This window comes from Carassius gibelio, chromosome B22, assembly GCF_023724105.1.
Source record: "Carassius gibelio isolate Cgi1373 ecotype wild population from Czech Republic chromosome B22, carGib1.2-hapl.c, whole genome shotgun sequence".
NCBI classification, from domain to species: domain Eukaryota; kingdom Metazoa; phylum Chordata; class Actinopteri; order Cypriniformes; family Cyprinidae; genus Carassius; species Carassius gibelio.
Genome location: NC_068417.1, coordinates 29,968,419 through 29,995,153, shown reverse-complemented (window position 1 = coordinate 29,995,153; position 26,735 = coordinate 29,968,419). Strand labels below are relative to the sequence as shown.

General features: G+C 40.3%; 1 protein-coding gene across 1 annotated transcript; it reads left to right on the top strand.

The window, feature by feature from the left end:
- Nucleotides 1–433: 433 nt before the first annotated feature.
- LOC127988412 (complement C3) lies at nucleotides 434–25,148 on the top strand. The gene is made up of 42 exons (XM_052591163.1): nucleotides 434–570; nucleotides 676–711; nucleotides 818–844; nucleotides 1,020–1,212; nucleotides 1,321–1,483; nucleotides 1,564–1,634; nucleotides 4,433–4,524; nucleotides 4,636–4,718; nucleotides 4,799–4,886; nucleotides 5,152–5,254; nucleotides 5,328–5,442; nucleotides 5,590–5,705; nucleotides 9,532–9,676; nucleotides 9,763–9,974; nucleotides 10,060–10,260; nucleotides 10,636–10,794; nucleotides 10,867–10,996; nucleotides 11,446–11,508; nucleotides 11,661–12,168; nucleotides 12,255–12,340; nucleotides 13,823–13,962; nucleotides 14,683–14,892; nucleotides 15,039–15,105; nucleotides 15,777–15,863; nucleotides 16,001–16,204; nucleotides 16,292–16,367; nucleotides 16,456–16,615; nucleotides 16,719–16,829; nucleotides 18,435–18,579; nucleotides 18,716–18,879; nucleotides 18,972–19,127; nucleotides 19,703–19,762; nucleotides 19,862–19,952; nucleotides 20,073–20,124; nucleotides 20,211–20,298; nucleotides 20,664–20,753; nucleotides 20,833–20,938; nucleotides 22,858–22,947; nucleotides 23,023–23,106; nucleotides 23,201–23,281; nucleotides 23,356–23,503; nucleotides 23,579–25,148. The coding sequence occupies exons 1-42, from the start codon at nucleotides 497–499 to the stop codon at nucleotides 23,721–23,723; spliced, it is 5,220 nt and encodes a 1,739-aa protein (XP_052447123.1). The 5' UTR covers nucleotides 434–496; the 3' UTR covers nucleotides 23,724–25,148.
- Nucleotides 25,149–26,735: the final 1,587 nt, after the last annotated feature.

The following is a 26,735-nucleotide window of genomic DNA, read 5'->3' as shown; positions in this document are numbered from 1 at the left end:
AAACTGAAAAAAGCACATATGTCAGGGCATGACAAAACTTCTCCAGGCCCCAAAAATTCCCTTAGACTCCAGACGGTTAAAACCAATACAAGTCGCATTATAACCGGTAAAACTAATTTTGTGAGGGTGTCTATTGTTTTTTTTTTTTTTCAGCAGATGCTCTGGGTGTGTGTTCACTGTGTGTGTTTGTTAACTACTCACTGCTGTGTGTGTGTGTGTGTGTGTGTGTGTGTGTGTGTGCACTTTGATGGGATATATATAAATCTATGTTGTTAACAACAAAAGTTTAAGTAGGCCTGAGTGGTGTTTCTAATGCTGAAAGCCTTGTGTTGCTCAGGTTGTCAGATATCAGTTGTGCTCAGAAAGCAAACATTACACAAGAGTTCCTCAAAGTTTGGAGATGACGGTGTTGTGGATAGTAGGAGGGATATTTGGGGTATTTCAGTTCTCCTGTTGTTGTCTCTGACATACTGTGAGGGTTCAGTCCAGCAGGACGATGCTCCTTCCACTGATGTTATGGACAGCATTGCTCTCTCACATCTCGGATGGACAGACTTCCTCTCAAAGACAGTGCGTCAATATTTTATCAGGCTTATTATGTTCAATAATGCATACAAATTGTCTTTTTGTTCTCAACATTTATTTATATGTTTATCTTCTTGTTTAAACGAACAGCAAGAGGACAGTTTGGGGACATAATATGCGAATAGTGTAAGTAGCCTATACATTTTTATGGATATGGTTGGATATAAAAATAGTTACAAACAGTGGTTAATACTGGATTTATCTCTTAACTGAGTGTGTCATCTGTTTACAGTGAGCCGGTCATCGACCAATCTCCGACGTAAGTACACAACTCCTCTGTTCTATGCCCCTAAAGTTACTTAACACACCCCTAATCGATGGACTGAGAACAGGAATTTCCCCAGGAGTCCATGCTCATTCATTTAATGACTCAATATTCAATATGCAAAGTGAAAACCTGTTATGTGTTATTGGATCTGTGTGTTCCGGTTCAGGTTTTATATTTTAGCTCCAGCAAAGATACGACCTGGGACAAAACAGAACATCCTGCTGGAGGGTCACAAACTCTCCCGACAATTAACAGTCAACATTGCAGTCTATGATTACCCAGTCTCCCAAACTGCCTTAATGAGGGGCTCTGTTATCCTCAATTCAAAAAACAACTACAGTGCCCTCAAAACCATCACGGTGAATATATCTATGAATGTATATGTTGAAATTCAGAGTCAAGAGTTACGTTTGTTTAAATGTTGCACGCTGAACATAATTCAAATTAAAGGTTGTCTTTTCATTTAGATTGATCCAAATGTGCTGCAACCAGACGGAAAGAAGAAATATGTGAAGCTGGTTGCTCAGTTTAGATCATTTCATCGTGCAGAAAGAGTCTTACCGGTGTCGTTCCGCTCTGGACACATCTTCATTCAGACTGATAAACCAGTTTACAACCCTGGAGACACAGGTCAGCTCTCACAGGCTTGTCATTCTGCTAATTTATAATGAACGTCGTTCTGTTTTTGTCTGATCATGGTCATTTTTCAGTACGTTACAGGGCTTTTGTTTCTGACACTGAATTCCATACTGCTGAGAGGACCATTTCTCTGGAGATTCAGGTGACTGTCACTGGCATGAACGCCATTAGATTATTTGCAAGGAAATATTAGGAACACTTTAATATTTGGACCAATTCTCACTTTTAAATTGTTGCTTATTAGCATTCACATTGCTGTTTGTTAGTACTCATAAAGCATATTGTGCATGACCATATTCTACAAGTCTAATCCTGTCAGGGTTTGCAAGGGAGGAACTCAAGTGCAGACAGGATTCAACACAAAAGGGTTTATTAAATACAAAAAGGGAAAACAAAAACCCACGAGGGGGAAAACAAGGGCTAGGGTAAGGACTAAATAACCAAACAAGACAGGGCTGACCAGATAAAGACACTAAACACTAACTATAAACAAACACTCACGGTATACAGGATACAATCACAGTCACCAGTGTGGAACACATCTGAGAAGCACATAAGTAACACAATGAACCGACGCAAGACAGAGCACACTAGGAGATCTAAATAGGGGTACTAATCAAGACACGACAGGTGTTACAGATAGGACAATCAAGACACGACTAGGTTAACAAGGGGGGCGGGGCAAGGGAACGAGACAACACAAGCACATGGCCCAAAGACAAGGCCATGCGCTTGTACACAAAACATGGGTCTGTCATGATCCTGCCTCAAGACTAGGAAAAATCAAGGACACGAGGGCAGAATCATGACAGAACCCCTCCCTTAAGGAGCGGCTTCCAGATGCTCCTCAAGGGAACATCAAACACGGGACACGACAGACTGGGACACAGACACAAACCAACAGGACATGACAAATAACAACAAAGGCAAACATGAATACACAACGGCAGGGTTGGGGTGACAAATCAAAAAAACAAACAGGGAAGGGGAGGGGGCAGGACCACAAAGTTCATGGGGGACAGACCAGGGCGGGTGGGAGGGGTAGGAATCCTAGGAGGACAGGACGAAGGCTGACGACGGGGGGTACGGGCAGGTCTGGGTGGTGAGGGACGGGGAGGGGTCTCGGGACAACTGACAGGGGACATGACAGGACCAGACAAGGGACGCGGGACAACACTTACGGGACGCGGGGAGACGACATCTACTGGACACGGGGGGACCACAGGACACGGGGCCACATCGGCTGGACACGGGGGGACAACATCTACTGGACACGGGGGGACAACATCAACAGGACACGGGGCCACATCAACAGGACACGGGGAGACAACGGCTGGACATTTGGGACTTCTGGGGACAGGGTCAGGGGACAAGACAGGACTGACGGGGATTTCTAAAATTTGGACAAGACGGGACAAATAGTCAGAAAATGCTTTAGCAGCTAGGACAATTGGCATCTCCTTATGAGATGAAACCGACTGTACAAGAGTCTTTGCTGCAGAGTCGGCCGCGGCTCTCTCCTCCGCTCTCACGACTGCCGACTTGCATACAGCTTTCTTTCCCGGCTCGGGCACGCTAGCGCTCACCGCTGCTGACTCGGACACGCTCACTGCTGCTGGCTCGGGCACGCCAGCGCTCTCCGCTGCTGGCTCGGGCAAGCTCACCGCTGCTGGGTCGGGCACGCCAGCGCTCACCGCTGCTGGCACGGGCACGCCAGCGCTCTCCGCTGATGGCACGGGCACGCCCACCGCTGCTGGTACGGGCACGCCAGCGCTCTCCGCTGCTGGCACGGGCACGCCAGCGCTCTCCGCTGCTGGCACGGGAGGAAACGGGGTCACAGGACCGGCAGGCCCCCTCTTCCTCCTCTTCCTCCTTGGGCGCGGTGCAGAGACCACAGCTGGGTCAGAGGCGGGTTGGGGGAGTTCGGTCTCTGGCAGGGCTGACTCCGACGATTCCGAGGCAGACTCCCACGATAACCGTCTCCCTCGCTTCCCGGGGAGACCGACGGGTGTGGGAGGCACCTCAGGACTCGGTGAGGGATGTGCCTGATCCCCCAGAGTGGCCACGGCCAGGATACGACCCTCTGGAACCGTTGGCAGCTGGGTAGGTGGGGACCTCTGGGGCTCCTCCTCTCGCCCGCTCGCTCCAGAACGACCTCCCCTGGTCCCCCGGAACACCACAAGGCGAGAGCCCTCAAAACAATCTCGCTTGCTGGCTGACAACATCCAGTATTGCCTCCTGTCTGCTGAGTTCCCTTTTGGTCGGTTCATTCTGTCAGGGTTTGCAAGGGAGGAACTCAAGTGCAGACAGGATTCAACACAAAAGGGTTTATTAAATACAAAAAGGGAAAACAAAAACCCACGAGGGGGAAAACAAGGGCTAGGGTAAGGACTAAATAACCAAACAAGACAGGGCTGACCAGATAAAGACACTAAACACTAACTATAAACAAACACTCACGGTATACAGGATACAATCACAGTCACCAGTGTGGAACACATCTGAGAAGCACATAAGTAACACAATGAACCGACGCAAGACAGAGCACACTAGGAGATCTAAATAGGGGTACTAATCAAGACACGACAGGTGTTACAGATAGGACAATCAAGACACGACTAGGTTAACAAGGGGGGCGGGGCAAGGGAACGAGACAACACAAGCACATGGCCCAAAGACAAGGCCATGCGCTTGTACACAAAACATGGGTCTGTCATGATCCTGCCTCAAGACTAGGAAAAATCAAGGACACGAGGGCAGAATCATGACAAATCCTACCCAATATCTAAACTTAACTACCTTACTTTTATTAAGCAACACATTTTATTGAGGCAAAAGACTTAGTTTGTTAATAGCGAGAATTGGACCCTAAGATAAAGTATGACTGAAATATTTTCTTTTTCTGGAACAATGCTTTACGTTACAAATTGCATGTTACAGAATCCAGATGGTATTGCAGTACATGGTATTTCCAGAGCTAAAGCAATCGATGGGATACTCTCTAACGTCTACCCCCTCTCATTTGTGGTCAGGTATGCACACAGAACAGATATATTATAAAATGATAATGAATAAAAAAAATATTTATTTACCTGATATTTTAAATATATTGCTACTGAGCAAATCTCTTTTTGATTATCTAGAGAGGGCAAGTGGAAAGTTGTTGCAAAGTTTGATCAGGGAAAAGAGAACATTTTCAGCCAAGGGTTTGAAGTCAAGAAATATGGTAAGTCCTTCATATTGTCTCCAGATTCTGCTAGATGTTTCTCTGTTGGTCGGTTAACAGCATTTCTCCTTTCTCCCAAGTCCTCCCAGCATTCAACGTCACTCTGACTCCAAAGACATCCCACCTCAGACTAGACGCAGAAAAGTTGGAGGTAGAAATAACAGCCAGGTGTGTGATCAATTTGTACTCTATCAAACTGTTCTGAATGACTTCAGTGTATTTGGACATTTAAGTAATACTTGAATGAATGTTTATTTATTATAAAAATAAATTCCCCCAGATTTTTCTCATTTATTATTATTATTTTACATTTCTTTCTTGCTTTCTTTTTAAAGAAATTAATATTTTTATTCAGGAAGGGTTGATTCAATTAATCCAAAGTGACAGTAAAGATATCAAATATTTTGAGGTCACCGTATGCATTTTCTTCCAGATATCTTTATGGTGAACCAGTGAAAGGTGTTGCATATGTGCTTTTTGGTATTGAAATTGATGGTGAAAAGAAGAGACTCACATCTATGAAGCAACTAAATGATGTAAGTGGTTAAACAAGGAAATAACATCAGTTTATAGTACAAAACTCTTGTTACTCAAAGTTTTATTTTGCAGCTGAATGGAGGACATGTTAGTTTGACCGTGGAAGAGATAAAGAAGGCCTGTCCTGATTCAAACAGCCTACTGGGGTCTTCTGTGTACGTCAAAGCATCAGTAATGACCAGCTCAGGTGGGAAAATCATTGAAAAACAACGTAAAACCACTCACAATCCAATTGCAACTGCACAGCAAGCCCTTTTCAACCACTACAAAATATTTAGCATCATTATTGTGATTTTTTGTATTGTAAAAACCCTATCTCCTGTCTTCTTCTCAGGTAGTGACCTTGTGGAAGTGGAGAAATCTGGCATTAAAATAGTAATATCACCCTACATGCTCTCTATCAGAGACACACCAAAGTATTTCAAACCTGGCCTGCCATTAGCAATGATGGTAATTTTCCTTTCTGTTGTGATAGTTTCTGCTTGAAGAGATGAAGTTCACCCCTCATGTCATCTTAAAACTTTTTGACTTGAAATGCAGCAAAATGTCCTAGCTGCTCTTTTCCATTAAAGGTAAGTGAATGGTGACCATGGGCTGTCAGACTTTAAATAGGACAGTGTTCAAAGAGAAAGAAACAGCGAGGCAGCGGGTTCAAGTAGTGTCACGTCTGCTTAGTGCCCATGTGCCCGGGCTCCCCACGTCCTCTCGTTTCAGTGGTGTGATTCAACCAAGAAGACCAGCGCCCCTATTTGGCTGAGAGCAGCATGGTCTCTTTTGGCGCATCTGAAGAGGAAGTCATCATCGAGAACATTATCCCCTATGACTCCATGTCCATGGCAGTGTCTGATGCAAAAGAGTAGGGAGGTTGCGGCCGGAGAGCCCAAAGTCCTTCCCCCTTCACATACTCTGAGGCTGAAACCAGACACAAAACTCATCCGCATCCTTTCGAAGGTGGTACAGGATCTGGGCCTCAAGTGGTCAACTCTGGAAGAGTCTGTACACAGCCTGTTAGCTGAGTTCTACCTGCCAGGAAGCCAAGTCAACAGTTGAACCTTGCCGCAGTCATGCTGTCAAGAGGCAAGGTAGTCCCCGGCGAATGGGCGCTACACACTCAAAATTATTTTGCCAATGACTGGCCCAGTGCTCACCTATACATGTTTCCCCTGATCGTCCTGAGTCCTTCTAGCGGCCCTGCTCTGGAGGTACCAGGCCTAGTTCCCAGAGCTAGTGCAGCTCTCAGCAGCAGCCCCGTGACCCATTCTGCTTAGGAGGAACCTTCTCTCGGTGGTATAATACATGATTTGGCATCCCCAGCCAGAGCTGTGGGGCCTTTAAGTATGGTGCAATGATGGGAGCTTAATCAGCTCCCAGTGAGAGTAAGTAATTCCATTTTGGAGGCAAGGGCATGGTATACAAGATGACTTTACAGCCAGAGATGGTCAGTCTTTCTTAACTGGCATTCTGCATGAACTTTAGCCCCAAATCATGTGACGTGTCCCATGTGCTAACCTTTTTGCAAGTACTGCTGGATAAGGGCTGCACTCCCTCCATGCTCAAAGTTTATGTGGCAGCTATTGCAGGGAACCATTCTCTCGAAGCTGGGCAATCGATCGACAGAAATGACCTGATCGTAAAGTTCTTTAAGGGTGAACGGAGGCTGAATCGGAATTGGAGGCTGAACGGAGCCCTCAGACTGTTCCATCTTGGGACTTGTCTATAACCCTCATTCTTGTCTTGGCATCAGCTAAGTGAGTGGGTGACTTGCAAGCACTGTCAATCAGGGCCTCATGTCTTGAGTTTGGACCTAAAGACCGGAAAGTCATTCTAAAACCAAGACACGGTTATTTTCTCAAAGTGCTCTGAACTCAGTTCAGTGCTCAGGTGATCTCACTATTGGCGCTCCCCATTTAAGATTGACAGTAAGGGCTCTGAGAGTATACCTAGAGCACACTAGCCTGTTTAGCCAGCTTTTTGTTTGCTTTGGAGTCAGCCAAAAAGGACTGCCAGCCACAAAACAGTGAATTTCTCACTGGATAGTTGATGCAATAGCCTTGGCTTATGCCTCCGAAGGCTTGCAGTGCCTTATAGGTATGAGGGCCCATTCCACAAGAGGGATAGTCTCCTCCTGGGTGTGGTCCAGCGGAATTTCCATTGGTGAGATTTCTGTGGCAACCCACAGGTTGTTGCCGTCCACATTTGTCAGATTCTATAACTTAGATGTCCCTGCTTTACAGGTGCGAGTTCTGTCAGTTTAATGTAACACTCTTCCCCCTATGTAATCTAATATAATTTATGACTGTCACTTCAGTAGAGCCGACTCAGTTCCGTCCTTTCCAGCGGGCTAAAACATTATTGGTGCAGCTACAAAAACGCGAACAAATCAGGCTTCAGTACAGAGCAAAACAGGAGTTTTCCCCTAAGAGTCACATGCAATGCTCGTTTCCTTGTCTCAGGGAACCAAGGTTACATCAGTAAACGGAGAATTTTATTTAACAGAAATGTCGAAAAGTGATCCAAATGTCTTTTGCTTTATATTTCATGTCTTATGATGCTTCTGATTAATTAATTAATTAATTAGGGGAGAGCAGGGCACAATGTAACACTTTTTGACTTTCTCAGTTTGTGTAAATCAACTTAGAGTTCAGAATATAATTTTTCATCCACAGTAATTGCACACTTGTCTAATACAAATGTCGCTTTGTTTCATGGTTACAGCACATACTTCTTTCTTTATTTAACCTCAAAAATTGGAAGTGAAATGTGACAGGTGGGGTACATTGTAACATCTGAGGGGTACGTTGTAACATGACCATATGGCAGTTTAAAATGTTATCTGAGCTCATAAAAAAAATACAAGCCGAACTAAATAATTTTGATAAAATAACATAAAATCATTATTTATTTCAAATAAAATAATTTGACAATGGAGTATGACAATGAACGCATTTCAACTATGATTGGGATGGCCCACATAAACTAAAATACTTTACATCTTGAAATAATAATGTCTAAACCTTAAACATTGACTGTCAGTCTTTATTCACTCGTTTCTCATAGCTTCTCATTCAAACTAATGAAAGTAAATAGTGTAAATTACATTGCTAATGTCAAAGAATAGCATAGTTTAATAATAGCAGGGCACATTGTAATGCAGTGTTACAATGTTTCCCATCTGCACAACTGGTATTTAAAAATTATTTGTGTTTTCTGCTACTTATCAATTATCAAATCAAACACATAACAGATTAAAGATTAAAATAATAGCAGATTTGTCTAATTTTTAATTAATAATAAAAAAATATCTATGCTAGAAATGCAATTTTAATATGATTAAATAAATGTTAAGCAAAATCTTCAAAAGATTTTTGAATTTTGACACACTTTTTCCCCTATGTAATGTTGATATGGTACATTTTGTTATGCTAGCATGTGTGGAAATATTTAAACCATGTGTGTTACAACTAACCCCATGTTAGTTTGTGCCCCGTGCTCCCATACTCCGCAAAAGTCTTAGGTCTTTTGAATGGTTTCAGTAGAAATCAAGGGTAACCAATATTTCATAGAAGGCATGGTTTTAATTTTGCGCTCCTCCTCTCTGTCTCTCACTCGCACGTCCTGATTTTGCCAAGTCCGATGTGTTCCTAGGTCAACATATTTTGTTGACCCTGGAACAACATTTTACTCCAAAAATATATTCTTAACCATATCCCTACACCTAAACCTAACCTTAACCATGAGTAATCCCTAAAATCAGAGGAAATGATAGATGAATGACACTGATGTACAAGCACCAAACACTGATTTTAAGCGTAAACTTCACAAAATCTATAAACTGGTTCTTCAAATCTGATTGGTTAATCACAATGTTGTTCCAGGGTCAACAACGATGTTGTCCCAGGAACATGTCTCACTTGGTAAAATCAGGTTAGGCCTCTCACTCATAGCAAACTAACGGTTGCAGGGGCGTGTTTAAACATATTCTGCCCAAGCCATCAAAGTGACGTCATCAGAGAAGGAATGCCATTCCACAAAAAATAAAAACATAAAAATTCATCATACAGATTAACTTGCATGGATTAAATGTTCACATCAAGACTTCCAATGTACGCTAGTAAAGTAAATAAAGACACATTTGATTTCATAAGGCCCTATAACCCAGCAAAACATTCACAGGGAGAACTGGGCCAATAATTTAATCCGATGTCATGATTGCATTGTTGGTATTAGTACCTGATGTAAGCATAATTCTTTATGTGAATATGTTTTTTTTTTTTAGGTTACTGTGAGTAACCACGATGGATCTCCAGCCCATAACACTCCTGTTAAAATCAGCTTTCTTGAAAACCCAATCACCGTACACAGCGGGACCATCAAAGTCTCCATCAACCTGCCTATGAAGTACAGCTCAACGATACTGAAAGAAAGTCACTCACAGAAACAGATAAAGAAACAATACACAATTGTGTTATCCCTGTCAGTTGAATATATGTATCTATTCTTTCATAGGTGGAGACAGCAGATCCTTCACTGAGACCAGAACAGCAGGCCGTTCAAGAGATGCGTGTAGAGTCTTATGTCTCTTTTATGGGCTACAGGAACTACCTGCACATCTCAGTGGGCAGCAGTCCAGCGGTGGTGGGCAGCACACTCAACATCCAAGCTCACATCAAACCTTACCCGTCAGAACGAAGAAAACTTGTGGAGTATCTGACATATGCTGTGAGTTTGTCATTGGGGGCATTTTGTGATATTATGAGAATGGCTGGAATCTCTGTTTTAACTACACTGGTGATTGTTTGTGTAGGTGTTAAGTAAAGGAAACATAATCCACGCTGCTAGGATAAATGTCAAAGACCTGGTCGTCATAAACATTCCTCTGCTGATAACCTCTGAAATGCTACCTGCGTTTCGCTTTGTGGCCTACTACATTTTGCCATGGCAGCATCATCCGGATGTGGTGGCAGACTCTGTGTTTGTGGATGTGGAGGACCGGTGTGTTGGTTCGGTGAGTTCATGTGACGACCTTTACCAATTATTAACAGAAAAGATGCACATTCTAGCGCTTTATGGTACATTTGAGGGCCATAAACTGAATGATTATTTTAAATTCTTCTTCTTCTCCTACCATGAGAGTCTAATCTTGGCTTTATTATATGGCAGCACGTTTGAATTTTGTTATAAACACATGTACTTTTGTCTTTTGCCCAATTTATTTACATGTTTTTGATGAGAAAAATTCACAAGGTTTAAAAAAGTAAATTACAAAAATGTAAAAAGAAGAATTCTACATTTCTAATGTTACCGTGCAGATTAAAAAACAAAATATTGTTATTCAGCTAGGACGCATTAAGGTGAAATCTGTATTTATGATTTGTATTAGCTCAGTGTAGGTCCAGTGGAAGGAGAAACACTCAATTCATACTCACCGGGCAGCAGTATTTCATTTGAAGTGAAAGGAGACGCGGGGGCAAAAGTCAGCCTGGTTGCTGTGGATAATGCCATCTTCCTTTTGAGTAAAAACCATCTGACGCAGAAGAAGGTTAGTGATGATATAGTCTCCCTCCAGAACTTTCTCCAGAGTCTCGTGGATGCTCATGTCTCTGTCATTCAGGTGTGGGAGGTGGTGGGTCAGGGTGATATGGGCTGCACCGCAGGAGGAGGCAGGAATAATATGGGCGTCTTCAGTGACGCAGGACTGATGTTTTATTCCAGCACAGGAGGATACACAGACTACAAAAAAGGTCCTTCACATGCATTGACATTTAATATATTTTTTCTTTCTGCTTTCAGTTGTTATTCAGCCTTTTTTTTATTTTTTTTATTCCAATATTTAAAAAAATATATACTGTATATATAGTCGGTCATTAAGGTTAATGCATTGTAATGGAAGTAATATCAAATATCATTGGGATTACATTGAGATTCTCTTTAGGGTAACCCTCAGTCTTACCAAACTCCCAATGGACGAAATCAAGACTCACCTTACATTTAAAATGGAAGTCAAATTGTTTACAATTGCAAATGTTGATTTATACACTTTTAAATTGAGAAATTTTAAAAGGGCCTTTAAAGTAATGCCATAGAAGTCAAATTTTTGGCTTCCCAATTAATCTTTAAAAAATCAAACCATCAAAGCCAGTAGAAAACCTATAATTTCAAGATTGCATTTTCTTTGGTTTGTTTGGAATAGATTGCTCCAGTAGGTCTAGAAGAAGACGTTCTGCTGCCAAACTTCTGCTTAGAGAGCAACTTGGTAAGTCTCAGTCATTATTACATAAGAAATCCCTTAAAAGTTTGGCATGTTACAGTTTGTTAGATAAGCGGTGATATGAAAGTGTTAGAAAAAGTGGTAGAAAAAGTAAAACTAATGTACTAGGTTATCCTAAACATGTTCTTTTCTCTCAGAGAAGGCATATTCTGATGAATTCCTGCAGAGATGTTGTGTAGATGGCATGAGGGAGATTCCCATGCCGTATTCCTGCTACCGTCGCTCCCTCTACATTACCGAGGACTGGAGCTGCGTGTTGGCTTTCCTTCACTGTTGTGCAGAGTACAGAGGAGAGAAGCTTGGTGTCGTTACAAGACCTCCAACAACAACCCCTCCACCAACCACCACCCCTGTACACACCACCAGTAAACTAATTTCTCACCGGCGTTATGTTAATCACTTTCCTTCAAAAACTTTGCTCACAGTGGAGCAACCTATAGCCAACTTTGAGCTCGCCCGCACACCTGAGATTGCAATACGTGAGAACAGTAATGTTGAAAAGATGAAAGAAGAAGAAGAGGAGGAGGTGGAAGAGTTTGATGAAGATGATTTAGCCGACTTGGAGGACATTTATGTGCGCAGCAAGTTCTTCGAGTCGTGGCTATGGACTGATGTTAGATTACCCAGTGTCACCAAGTCTGATGGGTAGGAGTTTGGCTTTCGATTCAGTATGGACGTCTCACTTTTATCATCTTCAGTGATGCAAGTGTCTCTCCATGCTTTTATTCCAGGTTGGCTGTATTTTCAGTAAACACTGTTCTTCCTGACAGCATCACTCAGTGGGGGTTTCTAGCCATCAGCGCTTCACCTCAGACTGGTAAACAGCTCTTTCCTTTTGACCATCTGAAAGAGCTTCTTTATAGCAGAATCCAAACTCTTTTTCTAGTTCTCAGTCAATCAATAAATCACATTTGCTGCTATAAAACAGTTAAGAATAGAATACAGCCAATATTGTTTTTACAAACGATACAGGGCTGAGTTTCCCAAAAGCTTCGTAAGCCTAAGAAGTTCGTAAAAACGATTTTACAACTGATCTTAATACTACCCAAAAGCATCGTAACTTAAGTAGCATTTGAAAATCATCGTAGATCTACGAGTGCTCTGGAGTAATCGTTAAGCCCTAAGTGCATTGTAAGAAGACAGATTTATGCGTTCACCTCCAGGACAGTCGGTAGATAACACCTTTAACTTTATTCAAGTGCAATTATATTATAATATAATATAAGTGCAATTATTAATATAATATAAGGATTTGATTGTGCTTTATTGTACACTTTATGACTCATTTTCTTTATTTTTGTCTATTTTTATTAATTTATAAATTAAATAAAAAGGGTAGAAAAATACAAATACACATTTAAATTAAATGACTGAAAAATAAAAAAGGAATAAAAGAAGTAACGGAATGTCAGAAATGCTTCAAAGATGGGGAAAAAAATATGCCAATGACGAAAACCAGCTATGTATTGGACCCGGAAATAACATCTCTATTATATGAAGTATAATATTATACACTATAATATGATATAATATTGTATTGTATTATAATTATTAGCCTATATCCAAATTGTCTGTCTGGAACGCAGGATTAGGTTAACATAAATAAATGAATGTACTACAATTAAGAGCCATTCTAAAAGGTTACATTTCAGCACTTGACAAACGGATAGCGACTCCTAAGTAGCACTTAAAGCACAGCTACGTGCAATTGCTTTACGTGTACTTAAGGGAAACGCATGTGAAACAATAACGAACGATCATAAAATTACTCGTAGAAAACATTCTTAAGCGCTAAGATCAATTGTTATCAGGAAACCCGGCCCAGATTATTTTTATGTTTAAGTGTCCAATAACTGCAGAATCAATTTAAATTATTTTATTTTTGTCACAATGATACATAAATAATTACAGTTATGAGCAATGAATTTGGAATATTTTATTATTTATTTAGATTTTACTGCCATATTTTAAGCATTTCTGCATATGGATTACAAATTAATGTAATTTTTCTTTTTAGCTTGTAATGCTGTGTTTAACGAATTACATATTTTTTATACTATTTACTTAGTTGTAAGTACATGTTGTAATGCTACTTGTGAAGTATATCTGCATATGACTTATGATATTTATATTAATAGCTCCTAGTGTTTAAAAAGTGCTTAACAAAAATAAATATGTAAATGAATAAAGTATTGCATTTGGCTCTATAATTTTAGTAGATTTAATTACCTGTCTAAAAACTGAGAACTAGCAAAAAAAATCAGGTATAAAAAAAGAAACTTTTCTGTTTTCTTTTCAGGTGTCTGTGTAGCTGAACCGTATAATGTCCGGGCGTGGAAGCCGTTTTTAATAGACCTGCGGCTGCCTCACTCAGTGTCCAGAAATGAACATGTGGAAATCAAAACTGTGGTGCACAACTACAGGAACTCAAAACTGGAGGTCAGTTTCACACTTTCACAAAACCTTCTGGTTACTAACATAACCTTGGTTCCCTGAGATAAGGGAACATGCATTGAGTCATTTTGATGCATATGAGGAAACTACTGTTTACTCAGTTACTGAAGCCTTATTCGTTCACGTTTGTCTAGGTGCTCAAACCAATGGTGCACGAAGCCACCCGAAGGCAGGGACCTGTTTGCTCTATAAGTTGTCTCAGAGTACCATTTCATCAGAAACTTTCGACTGAATCGACAGTCATTCATTAGCGTGCAGCCTAACTTGTGCAACATTCATTCCCTTCTCTCAGGGAACCAAGGTTACATTTGTAACCGGAGAGTTCATTATTGAATGGTCTCTCCTGTTGCGTTGCTTTAACATTAATGTAGAAGGCATGCAACTGTGCAGTGCTACAAGCAAGTGCATAACAAAGACACTCTGCGAGCCAAATCCCAAGCAAGGCAGAGATGATATCACCAAGCTGCTTCCGGTTGACGAGGGGTGTTGATCTCATGTGTTAAGCACACCAGCGAAACATAAAATGGTGCTCTGAGGTGACACATAAAGTGATTGGCTCCTCATCTCCTGGTGGGTTAGAGTGCGGTTGGTTCGTGCAGCTACAAAAACATGACCAAATCATGCTTTAGTAACAGAATAAACCCCAAAGTTTCCCCATAAGCATCAAAGTTTATTCATGTCCTGACCTTAACACTGTGTTTGCAGGTCATGGTGATTCTCGAGAAGACAGAGGACATGTGCAGCATAGCATTTAGTGGACAGCACAGACAGCAGGTTTCGGTACCGGCTGGCTCCTCCAAGCTGATTTCATACACCATCATCCCTCTGAAAACAGGAGAGCTACCTCTACAGGTCACAGCCGTCGCGGCCTCCTTCATGGGGCAGGATGCTGTGAGGAAGAATCTGCATGTGGTAGTAAGTGAGCTCCTAAAACCTGCTCTGTCTCAGGCCTCACACATAATAGTAGAAACATATTATATTAGATATGGTGTGTGTTTTGAAATGAAGTTGGTGCAATAACTGTGTGGTAATGGTATATGATGATAAATCTTGTGATTTAGGTAGAAGGCATCCAGACAGTTAAAGTGAGGAGCTTTGTGCTGAACCCCTCTGAGAAAGGAGACAGCGGTAAGACTGGTTGGATATTTTACTTTAATTTTGATTAATGAAATGGCAATTTAAGGATCAATTAGTTAATTTAACAATGGTCTTGCCATTGTAATATAACACTTTTGTAACGTGGAGTCAAAGACGGTCGGATCCATATGCAGTAGTTTATTATAGAGTGGTCAAACAGGCAGTAATCAAACAACAGCATCAAGTGTCTAAAGGGATATCCAGAATCAATAACAGTACTGGGCAGAGGTCAGAGAATCACAGGCGGTGGCACGGGATTATGGGAAATGGAGTAGGGAATGGAAATGGATAACAAATACAAGAGTCCTGAGTGGAGTGCCCTCTACTGTAGTTCATTGACACTCCATTAAATAAAATGTTTTTTCATATTTAAAAAAAAAACATGCGTATAAAACGTATATGTTATAATTTGTATTAATAAAATTAATAATAATAATAATAATAATGCATTTAATCTATAAAGTGCTTTTCTCATTGTCAAAAATACAACAGTACAAATAATCTTAATAAAACATAATGAAACATAATAAAAACAGAAATTGATAACCAACCAAAATTAGCAGATTTAAAAGGTTAAGGTCTTTAAACAAGCCTACACTTTATATATTTTAATTAACATTTGTTTATATATATATATCTTTTTTTTTTTTTTCATATCTCAGCTGGTAGACAGCGGATAGAAGTGGAGAAGATGCAGTTGGACGCTGTTGTGCCCAAATCCCTTCCGGAGACATTTGTCAATGTCAGAGGTGTGACATTTTATTAGAACTTATTCATAACATCATAGCAATTGAGTATTATCAATTACATTATGGATATTTGATTTTCATGTTAATATGTCGACTGTCAAGAATTTCCCAGCTTGTTTTTTAAATCCTTTCTTCAGGTGATTTGCTGGCAGACAGCATTGATAACTCTATTAAGGAGGACTCTCTGGCAGCATTGATCCGGATGCCCGGTGGGTGTGTGGAGCAGAACCTGGCCAGAATCACGCTGCCCCTCATTGCCACCCATTACCTGGACCGCAGTGGAAACTGGGATGCTGTGGGAATAGATCGCAGACAAGAGGCCATCAAATACATCCAGACAGGTGCAATGAGACTCAAATAGGGATGAACATCACCATTACTTTAGATATTGACAAAATAAATTATCTTTTAACTTTTTTCATACTCAGGGTATGATAATCAACTTAATTACCGGAAAAAGGATGACTCATATCCTCCCTACGCTAAAGAGGGCACCAGCACATGGTATTAATGCTGGCACATCACTAATTACAGCTTCATGTTGAACATTTTCCTGTACAGCTCATCTGTTTTTATGTTCTGTCTGTCTCAGGATCACTGCATACGTGGTGAAGGTCTTCTCCATGGCAAAATCATTTATTAGCGTCAATGAGAAGCATCTGTGTGACCCTCTGGTGTACCTGCTCAAGAATAAACAGCGTCCTGATGGATCCTTTCAAGAGGACAATCCTGTCTATGACACAAGTATGATGGTAAGAGTTCATAACTGTGATTGATTATTGTTAATCTACTTCAGTTAATGAAATGTAAGGGTACAGTACTAACATGTTTTATGTTTGCTGTGTTGTGATACAGGGAGGCCTGCGCGGCTCTGAATCCAGAGTGTCTCTGACTGCATTCGTGCTCATTGCTTTGGCAGAGGCACATAATGCTGTTACCTGCCAAGAGCCAGGTCTCAACATACAGGTAACTTCCCTACTATACTGTTAAAAACCTGTGAATTAAACAGTAGCTACACGTCCCTGCGTCTCCACACTCCAACACATAACATAACATGAACACCGATGATAACTGATCATAACAGAACACCGGACCGAACAGTAAGTGATGCCACTTCTCCCCGTTTTCTTTTTTTACGTTTTTCTTTTCCCATTCCTTTGGGCTCACTGTGATGACAGCGTTGGATGATGCCATGCTAAATTTGTTGTTCTGGATAAGGGCCAATAACCATTGGCCCGTTGACCTCCCAGACACTACTGGATTAAGCTGGAGGGATGGAGGGAAGATTTCCTCTGGTGTCTGGAGTGCGTCTGGCCCTGATTCAGAACCAGCTCTGCGTCAAGCCAGCCATCTGCACCGCAGTCAAGGCCACCGGCTGCTGCACTCTCAGATCCCCTGGACGCTCCAGCATCAAGTCCGCCGGCTGCTCAATTGTCAAGCCCACCGGCCAATTCACTGCCAAGCCCTAGGATGACAGCAGTATTCTCCTTTACCTCTGCCCAAAAGAGGATAATGCGGAGGAAGAGAATGTGGGCTTCAGCCCCTGAGTCCGCTCCAGTGTCGGCTCCAGCCTCTGAGTCCACTCAAGTGTCAGCCCCAGACCAGAGTCCGCTCCAATGTGAGCTCCAGCTCCTGAGTTTAGCCCAGAGAGGGCTCCTGTTCCCAAGTCCAGCCAAGAGAGGGCTTCTATTGACAATTCCAGTCCAGAGAGGACCACTGTTCCCACATCTTAAAATTTACCAAAATTCCAAATCTTCCAAAATTTACCCCAAGGAAATTGGGGGTGGTGGTGGGGGGTTTGACTATAGGGCTCCGGCCTTAGAGGCCAGGCCGAGTGCTGAAGCCAAGGCAATGGAGGCCACCCTGGCCCCTGAACTGTCGGCTCCAGCATGGCTCCCCAAGCTGCCTGGCGTGGCATGGCTCCTTGAGCTATCTGCTCTGCCATGGCCACTTGAACTACCCTGGCTCCCTGACCTGCCTGATCCGCGATGGGTCCCGGAACGTGTACCACCCTGAAGGCCTTTCGTCCAATGTTAAGCCTGTCCCTAGAGGCCTCCAGAGTGCCTAACCCCCTCCCCGTTGGATGTTATGAGGCGCATGGATGTGCCTTCCGGGAGGGGGAGGTATTGTCACGACCTTGGACTGCCTCTGTGTCCCGTCTCAATAAAGTCTGTTCATCTCGAAATTCAACTTTTGATTATTTCCTTAATTTCTATGGAAAATAAACGCCTTTCCGATGTGATGTGAAATTTGGAATGGGAGAAAAAAATATTTGGCAAAAGGGGTATTCAAACTTGTGTCTATCGCATCATAAAGACTATGGGACATGCTTTACCATATACACCACTAGAGCTGTTGTTAAACAGTCATCTTTTGTAGTTTTGACTAGCCAAATAACATTAGTGGGCAGAGTTAGAGTAAATAGTCTGCCAACAAGGTGGGCAATTTGCTCTTAATGAAAATAAACAATCCGAAAAATTAAATATGATTACCAGAAAACTGAAATTTAATTACATATGTTTTTACATGTTCAGTGGTGCTAATTGTAAATTGTTTCTACTTTTATTGCAGGACAAGTCTAGAAGAGCAGCACTGTATCTAAAACGACATTTCCCCCAACTGACGAGGCCGTACACAACAGCTATAGCATGCTACGCTTTAGTACTATCCAACCACGGATGCATGAAGAACATGTTACTAAATTTAGCCTCGCCTGGTACTTAGCCTTTAAAAAAAAAAAAAAAAAAAAAAAATATATATATATATATATATATATATATATATATATATATATATATATATATCTTGCTGTGTGTGCTCTTGTTTTTCTTATCTTTATTTTCTATCAACAGATCGTACCCACTGGCCTGACTCTAGTAATTATTTCTTCACACTGGAAGCTACTGGCTATGCATTGTTAGCGCTGATCAAAGATGGCCACATGGAAGAGGCAGCCGCCCCCTTTCTATGGTTGAACGAGAAGCGTGGCGTTGGGGGAGGATACGGCTCTACACAGGTAAAGACCACAAGAAAATATTTGATTGAATTGTCTTATTCTTTTATTTTGAGCTACATTTGTATTCATAATGGCTGTTTTCCCCCCATTAGTCCACTATGGTGGTGCTACAGGCCCTGTCTGAGTACCTAGTGAAGAGGCCTCCTCCTCAAGACCACAATCTTTTGGTGCAGCTCAGTGTTCCCGGTCGCAGTGACGTACGCTGGTCTTTCAATCCAAAAGTGTCGTATGTGGCCCGATCTTCACGGGTGTGATCTTCAGTCTTTCAAATCTTTCTTTTGTAGACCAACATGGCTATATACTGCCAAATGTAAAAAATGCATTATTTTGTTGCGAAATGGTCTTGATTCGTTTTAATTCACGATTTTGATTTCACAGGCATTCTCATTATTTTAACAAAGTGAGACTGAAGACATTATACAGTAAATAAAAAGGTGTTGTCTTATTAGGCAGTTGCTGAACGTTTTTTCGTGAAATTGAAATATAACAAAACTAAATTGAAATTGTAAAACAAACCCCAAATCAGACAAGTAAGTTAAACAAATGAAATAAATCTCTTAATACATTTTCCTGAAAGTTTGAGTTAGAATAGTTTGCAAAGGTGTGGTTATAAACACAAGGAGGCAGGCTGGGAAGCAGATTAATGAGTAGATGAGTTTACCTGTTTGTCATAAAGGAAGTTAAATGTAATGTCCAGAAAACTTTAGTCTGATTTTACTTGGATGTATAGTTGCATTACAAAAATGGCAGTATAATAATGCTATAGATTAAGAAAGGAAGTTTAGAGTGGAATGCAGTAACTCAGTTTTATCATATCTTCCAGGTGCCTCTGGATCAGAAATTCACAGTGGAGGCTTCTGGAAAGGGCAAAGGAGTTTTGGAGGTGCTAAATTACCAGAACTACATCAAAGGATTGCATTAGAATATAACATCAATAGGTAATTTATTTACAAAACTTTCTATAATTTTTTATGAATCCCAGGTAGTGACAGTGTACCACCAACTTCCTGATGTGTATGAGAACAGCACGTGTAACGGCTTTCAGCTGGACGTCTCCATCGCTGAAACTAATGGTATGTTCTCAACTCGGTTTTTACGATTCCTTACTGTGTTTTAACAATAAAACCCGTATTCTATATAGTAAAAAAATAATTTGCATGTAATTTTACAGTATCACTTTTTGATCTATCTAGAAAAAACGCCTCCTGATGTAGAAAAGTCATACAGACTTAGTATCAACGTGAGGTAAGTAGTTATAGGTAGATGTCTTTTTTGAAGAAAGCTAAATAAACTGGTTCAGAACCAATAATTCACTCCTTTGCACTCCTAAGGGCTCTGGAGGAACACCAAGTGAGGATGGCAATTCTGGACATCAGCCTGCCCACCGGCTTTGAGCCAGAAAACTCAGATTTAGAGTTGGTAAGACCAAACTCATGACTTATTGTGGCATTACATTTACGGGAGAAGCTAGTTCTGTTTTGTATCCTACCTAGACAGCGTACCTAGATCATTTAAGGCATGAAAGTTCACTCCAACCATCTACATTTAGGTTTAATTTTGGCCAGATTAAGCAGCATTGCATGTATCTACCACAAATACCCATAATGCATTGTGTCAAGCTACAAGATGGTGTCAATTGAGAAAAAAGTTGTATAATGTTGATCATAAATATTATAATTGTTGTTTTGTATTTCATTACCAGTGGATTTTTCTACCCAACATTTTTTATGATTTGTATTCTTTTGTTGAGTATTGCACTTTTAACGTCTGTTTTGACTTTCTAGCTCACAAATTCAGTGGATCGCTACATCAACAACTTCCAAGTGGTGGACAACCTGAGCGACAGAGGATCCCTTATAATTCACCTATTTAAGGTAATTGAACAACCAGTGTTAAAGTTTATACAGGATATTAAGGCAGCATTAAATGTTTGTCTTTGTATGTCCTGGACAGGTGTCCAGTACTCAGATGGACGTGATCTCATTCAGACTGCATCAGAAATTTAAAGTGGGACTCCTTCAGCCTTCTACTGTCACAGTGTACCAGTACTACAATAAAGGTTAGTACACATGTTTAATTAGCTATGTTTGCTAAAGTGCACTGCTAACCTACACCATTAAGCATAATACTTTGTCATTCAACTCGACTCACACAGTTTCCGATATAGGCATGAATAGCGCAAAGTGACAAAGTGAGTGAAGTAACATGACATACAGCCAAGTGTGGTGACCCATACTCAGAATTCGTGCTCTGCATTTATCCCATCCAAAGTGTCAGACACAGCAGTGAACACACACACCGTGAACACACACCCGGAGCAGTGGGCAGCCATTATCCTGGGGAGCAGTTGGGAGTTCGGGGCCTTGCTCAAGGACACCTCAGTCGTAGTATTGCAGGCATGAGACTCGAACCCACAACCTTAGGGTTAGGAGTCAAACTCTCTAAGCACTAAATCACGACTTCCCCCAAATACTGCAGAGAATCATGCAGTTATTTTTAGTAACTAAACATGCTATTAATTGCAATGAAATGCACAAGCAAACATTCAGGACAGGATCATTAGCATTAAAAATCATTAACGTGATTACTATACTTAAGGGTAGAGTGAACTGGGTGTGTGGATCATTAGCATTAAATATCATTAATGTGATTTACTATACTTAAGGGCAGTGTGAACTGGGTGTGTGGAGGCATGCAAATATATACATTGACAGGCAGGTAGGACAGCCTACCATAATCCTTGGACCAAGGTATATGATTGGTCGAACAATTTTTGGTCCTACACCTTCAAAATATAATATAAATAGTCAAAAATACATTTAGAGCACTTAACTTAATGATTTCTGACAGGATGTGAAGAGACTTTTACCAGCATAATAAAACAATGTTTTTTATATAAGACTATATCTCCAAATTTGGTGTGTGTTATAATTATCATGACCTGAGGCATCCTGCAAAGTTTCGGCTCAGCACCACCTAGTGATCAGGAGATATAAAAAATAGTTTTCAATAATTTCCTTCTGAATGGTTTGGCCAGAAATCACAAAACTGGTCTCTTTAGTTGAACCAGACCCTTTTCTCCCATATAAGCCATTTTTGGGCATCGCCCATTTTGAATTTTGTCATAAAATGTTCTAATTTACAAATGCAAAAGATACAAATTGATGTATGGTTATGAAACGTGGTATGTGTCTTTGGCACCATGCCTTTATGGTACTGAAAAATTTCAGGGCAGCACCAGCTTGTGATCAAAAGTTCTAATAAAAATTGAAAAAATGCTAATAACTTTTGAGTATATTAGCCTCAAATATACAAACTCAGTATATTCTTTGGGTCTTGCCGAGAACATAGATATCAATTTTGCCGTAGTCAGTCAAAATTCCTGTATGCCATTTTGATTTATGTTGAAACTCTACTTTTGAAACTCTACTCGAAGTCCTCCTAGAGACCATCTGATTTTCAATTTGATGCATGCCGTCTTCCGACTTTGCTGGCAAAATATTATGATTTTTTTAAATCAATATTTGAAACTGTTATTGTTTAGCACATCAACAAATTTGTTGAAATGATGCATGTCTCTGCATATCTTTGACATATTGACGGCAAACTTTCTGTGGGCCATTGTCACCTCTCACACTGACCACACCACATCAATTTGGTAACAGTTCCACCTATTGGCCAAAAGTTATAAACCGATATGACTTCAAATAATAATAATAATAAAAAATGCTAATAGCATATAAACAGCTTTGACTCTTGTCATGTAACTAATATTGATAGATTGCTTGGATTATGCCAAGAACATTGATGCTAATTATAAACAATTATAAATCTTTTAATCATATTAATAGTGACTCTATTTGATTTTTAAACCATTTCGCATAACATCATAAATATGTCCTTGTTTTATTTGCTGGTTAGTTAGTTTTAAGTACTAATATTAGTTTGTTATTTTGTTTCCGGGCTCTGTTGTTTCAGATAAACGCTGTAGCAGGTTCTACTCTCCTCCAGAAGACAAAGAGCAGCTTGATCAGATCTGCAAAGACAATGTGTGCCGCTGCTCACAGGGTCAGTTCAGCTGGACTAACTTGGTGTTTTCAGTCAACTTCTTCACTTTAACCAGTTCTAAACCTTCCTTCATAGGTGACTGTTGTGTAATGAAGGAAGACTCCTCATCTTTCAGTAATGAACACAGGACGGTCGCTGTGTGCAATGGATTACATCATGGTCAGTGTTTCTTCTGTTAAATTAATGTGTTTTTTGGGGGAAAGCCATCATGACTTCACATCATCTCTCGTCAATGAACGTGTCTTGTCTTCAGCCTACAGGGTTAAACTAGTCAGCGTCAGCCAGAGTCATTATGACCAGTATGAAATGGAGATCGTGCAGGTTATCAAAGAGGGTACGTCTGCTAGATTCTGATTTTCTCATGTAACCAGCCATCTGGCTCATGGATCTTCATTTGTGTTTGTGTAGGAACAGAGGAAGGCCTGAATGAGAAGGAAAGGAGGATGTTCCTCTCTCATGCGAGCTGTAGGACAGGACTTGGTTTGAAGGAAGGTCAGGACCATCTGATCATTGGGCCCATCACTGATGTTTGGCATGCAGGGAGCACATCCAAAAGGTGAGTAACGTAAGGCACGGAAAATGTACATATTATAGTTTGTTTTTTATAATTCAGTGTTGTTTTCTGTCTCAGGTATGTGTATACGCTGGGTAAGGACACATGGGTCGAGCACTGGCCATCCGAGTCTGAATGTGGTGCTGGATCCACACTGGAGGTGAAATGCGGCGAGTTGAAGAGCTTCGCAAAGGCACTGACCGAAAGAGGCTGTCAGACTTGAGAGATGCCTACAAATTATATTGCCACCACTTTAACTAGTGTTTTTGGTTGCAAACACCTTTGCCTTTGCGTTGGCTTTAACATCCCCTAGATATGAGACTGAAAGGGCACAATCAAGTCATTCAACTGGTCAGGATACCTTATGCAAATGATATATACTATATGTTACTTTTCATCTGTCATCCAGCTCCATAGTCTGAATCACTCCTTTCCTGTTGTTAAGTGTTGGGTGGAGAACTCTTTATCCCAACTCCAGCCAAGAAGTGAACATGAAGACAATTCATGGAATTAGCCTTCTTACAACATTTTACCAAAACCTAGCCAGTATCATTTCTTTATTTCTTGACAGGACCAGCTTTCCTACAATTTCGATATAAATGGCAAAAGAAGAAAGCTTTATGATTGGAAAATCTGGTGTTGATGATTCAATTATTATACATTTTGTCCAGTCTTCATTATTAGGTGTAAAATCACACTGATTCTCAATGCTACAGTCCATGTTTATATCTAAGAGTTATTTTTTGGAGGTGTGTTTAGTATCCATGTTTGGTATAATACTCTAGATCATATACTCGTGAAAAAGGAATACATGCTATTCATGCTAAAACTCATCCTTCAAAAACGACCAGACTTGGGTATATGTGTGTTCCAGTGGACATAAACATACCCAATCCGTTGCAATGCTTTAAATGCCAAAATTTTGGATGCAGCCAACAACTGTAAGAATAAGCGTCTGCTGTAATGGTGGAGAGGAATTATGAAGGGGAACATATGGCTACATTACAGGGATGATTGTAGTGAATTAAAGAGAAAAAAAAATAAAAATACATGCATACATACATACATACATTCAATGTACAAATAAAATCAGCTATAACGAAACATGAAAATTATTTGATCGCGAAAAAAAAAATTAGCTGATTAGCTGTTGTCATCAACACGTTAATTTATCTAGAAACACAGTTATCATCTGATATTATCCCTAATTTCAAACACTGTATAGTTTTTGATACCTTTAGTCCAAACAACAGATGATTTATTGGTGGAACAGCTACTTTAATAAGAAATGTGATTAACACCAAAAAGACACTAAATATCCTATTTTTAAGTTAAAGCAAAACATTTAACCATGTATAAAACTATCATAATTTGCTCCACAAGATATCAATACAAAACATTAAGACTTGTGTGAATTTTTTCAGTTAAATTATTTCTCATAAAAATACATATAATACAAATGTGCATTCAGAATTCCCATTTTAATTTATAACAAAAACAAATGAGGAAAAACTTAATGAAAGAAAAAAAACATTGGAGAAATAGTTAAATACTGATTCTGAATAATGGATCAGACCAGACTTTCAACCAACAAAATGTTTTGTGAACCAGATCAACCCTGTAATTACAATGAAACTTTTGAAAATTATTCAATTTAATTGAATGATTAAGTCACAAATCTGCTATCATTCTCGTTCCAGTGCAATTCACGTTTATTTGTATTGTACTTCTTACAATGCACATTGTTTTAAAGCAGCTTTACAGAACGTTTCTACATTACATTTAGTAGTAGTTTGTCTGGGGGCACTATGTCAAGGGGATTTCCAGATGTCAGAAATGTACAATTCTAGGATAGTAATTAAATCATGCATTTAGTCAACGACATGTATTCAAACAGAAACTCTGAACATGATTAACAGCAGTGATTATATGTGGTGATAACACTTACAGAAATTTAAGGGAAATTTGGTAGTTTTGTATGTTGGTTCTGGTTGTCATCATCTTAAGTCCTCTTGGGGTTAGGCGTCTTCTCTACTCAGGTGTTGGGTCATTTCAGACATTCGTAAGAGGCTGGATCCAGAATGGATCCATCATCTCTAATTGCCTTGGGATGCCCATCCCTTGGCAGAAACAGAAAAGAAGATAATTAGCCTAATTGCCGTTCAAAACATTTTAAGCAAGGATTGTGCTTTTGATCAGATGTAACTGGAGTACAAGGTTATGAGATACATTACAGTGCATGAATGCTGGGCTAAAGAGATCTTTATATAGATTTAAACAGAGAGAGTGTGTCCTCACCTGCACTCAAAGGTAGACACATATACACCATTAGAGCAAGTACTCAATAAGTAAAACAGTAATAATGTGTATGAGATGATTGTAAGTGAGATTAGTACCAGCCCTACTTGTAGTGACACTTAACGGGTTACAAGCCAGCTTGAAAAGTTGTTTATCTGAAGTGTACAAAAAAAAAAGTTGTGACACTGTACAAATTGTGAGTAAAAAAGGAATTAAATAATTTACAAATCTCATAAACTCATTATATTATTCACAATAGAATATAAATAAAATATCAAATGTTGAAAGTGAGACATTTTGAAATGTCGTGCCAAATATTGGCTCATTTTGGATTTCATGAGAGCTACACATTCCAAAAAAGTTGGAACAGGTAGCAATAAGAGGCCGGAAAAGTTAAATGTACATATAAGGAACAGCTGGAGGACTAATGTGCAACTTATTAGATCAATTGGCAACATGATTGGGTATAAAAAGAGCCTCTCAGAGAGACAGTGTCTCTCAGAAGTCAAGATGGGCAGAGGATCACCAATTTCCCAAATGCTGCGGCAAAAAATAGTGGAGCAATATCAGAAAGGAGTTTCTCAGCCGTCTAAGGATCACAACATGGGCTCAGGAATACTTCCAGAAAACATTGTCAGTGAACACAATCCACCGTGCCATTCGCCGTTGCTGGCTACAACTATATAGGTCAAAAAAGAAGCCATATCTAAACATGATCCAGAAGCGCAGGTGTTTTCTCTCGGCCAAGGCTCATTTAAAATGGACTGTGGCAAAGTGGAAAACTGTTCTGTGGTCAGACGAATCAAAATTTGAAGTTCTTTCTAGAAAACTGGGATGCCATGTCATCCGGACTGAAGAGGACAAGCACAACCCAAGTTGTTATCAGCGCTCAGTTCAGAAGACTGCATCTCTGATGGTATGGGGTTGCATGAGTGTG

Excerpts from the sequence above, each read along its gene's own strand:
- LOC127988412 (XM_052591163.1), top strand. The coding sequence starts at position 497 with ATGCTCCTTCCACTGATGTTATGGACAGCATTGCTCTCTCACATCTCG. Across the intron at positions 16,368-16,455 it reads AAAGAGGGCACCAGCACATG|GATCACTGCATACGTGGTGA; the intron begins GTATTAATGCTG and ends TGTCTGTCTCAG. Across the intron at positions 22,948-23,022 it reads TGTGTGCCGCTGCTCACAGG|GTGACTGTTGTGTAATGAAG; the intron begins GTCAGTTCAGCT and ends CTTCCTTCATAG.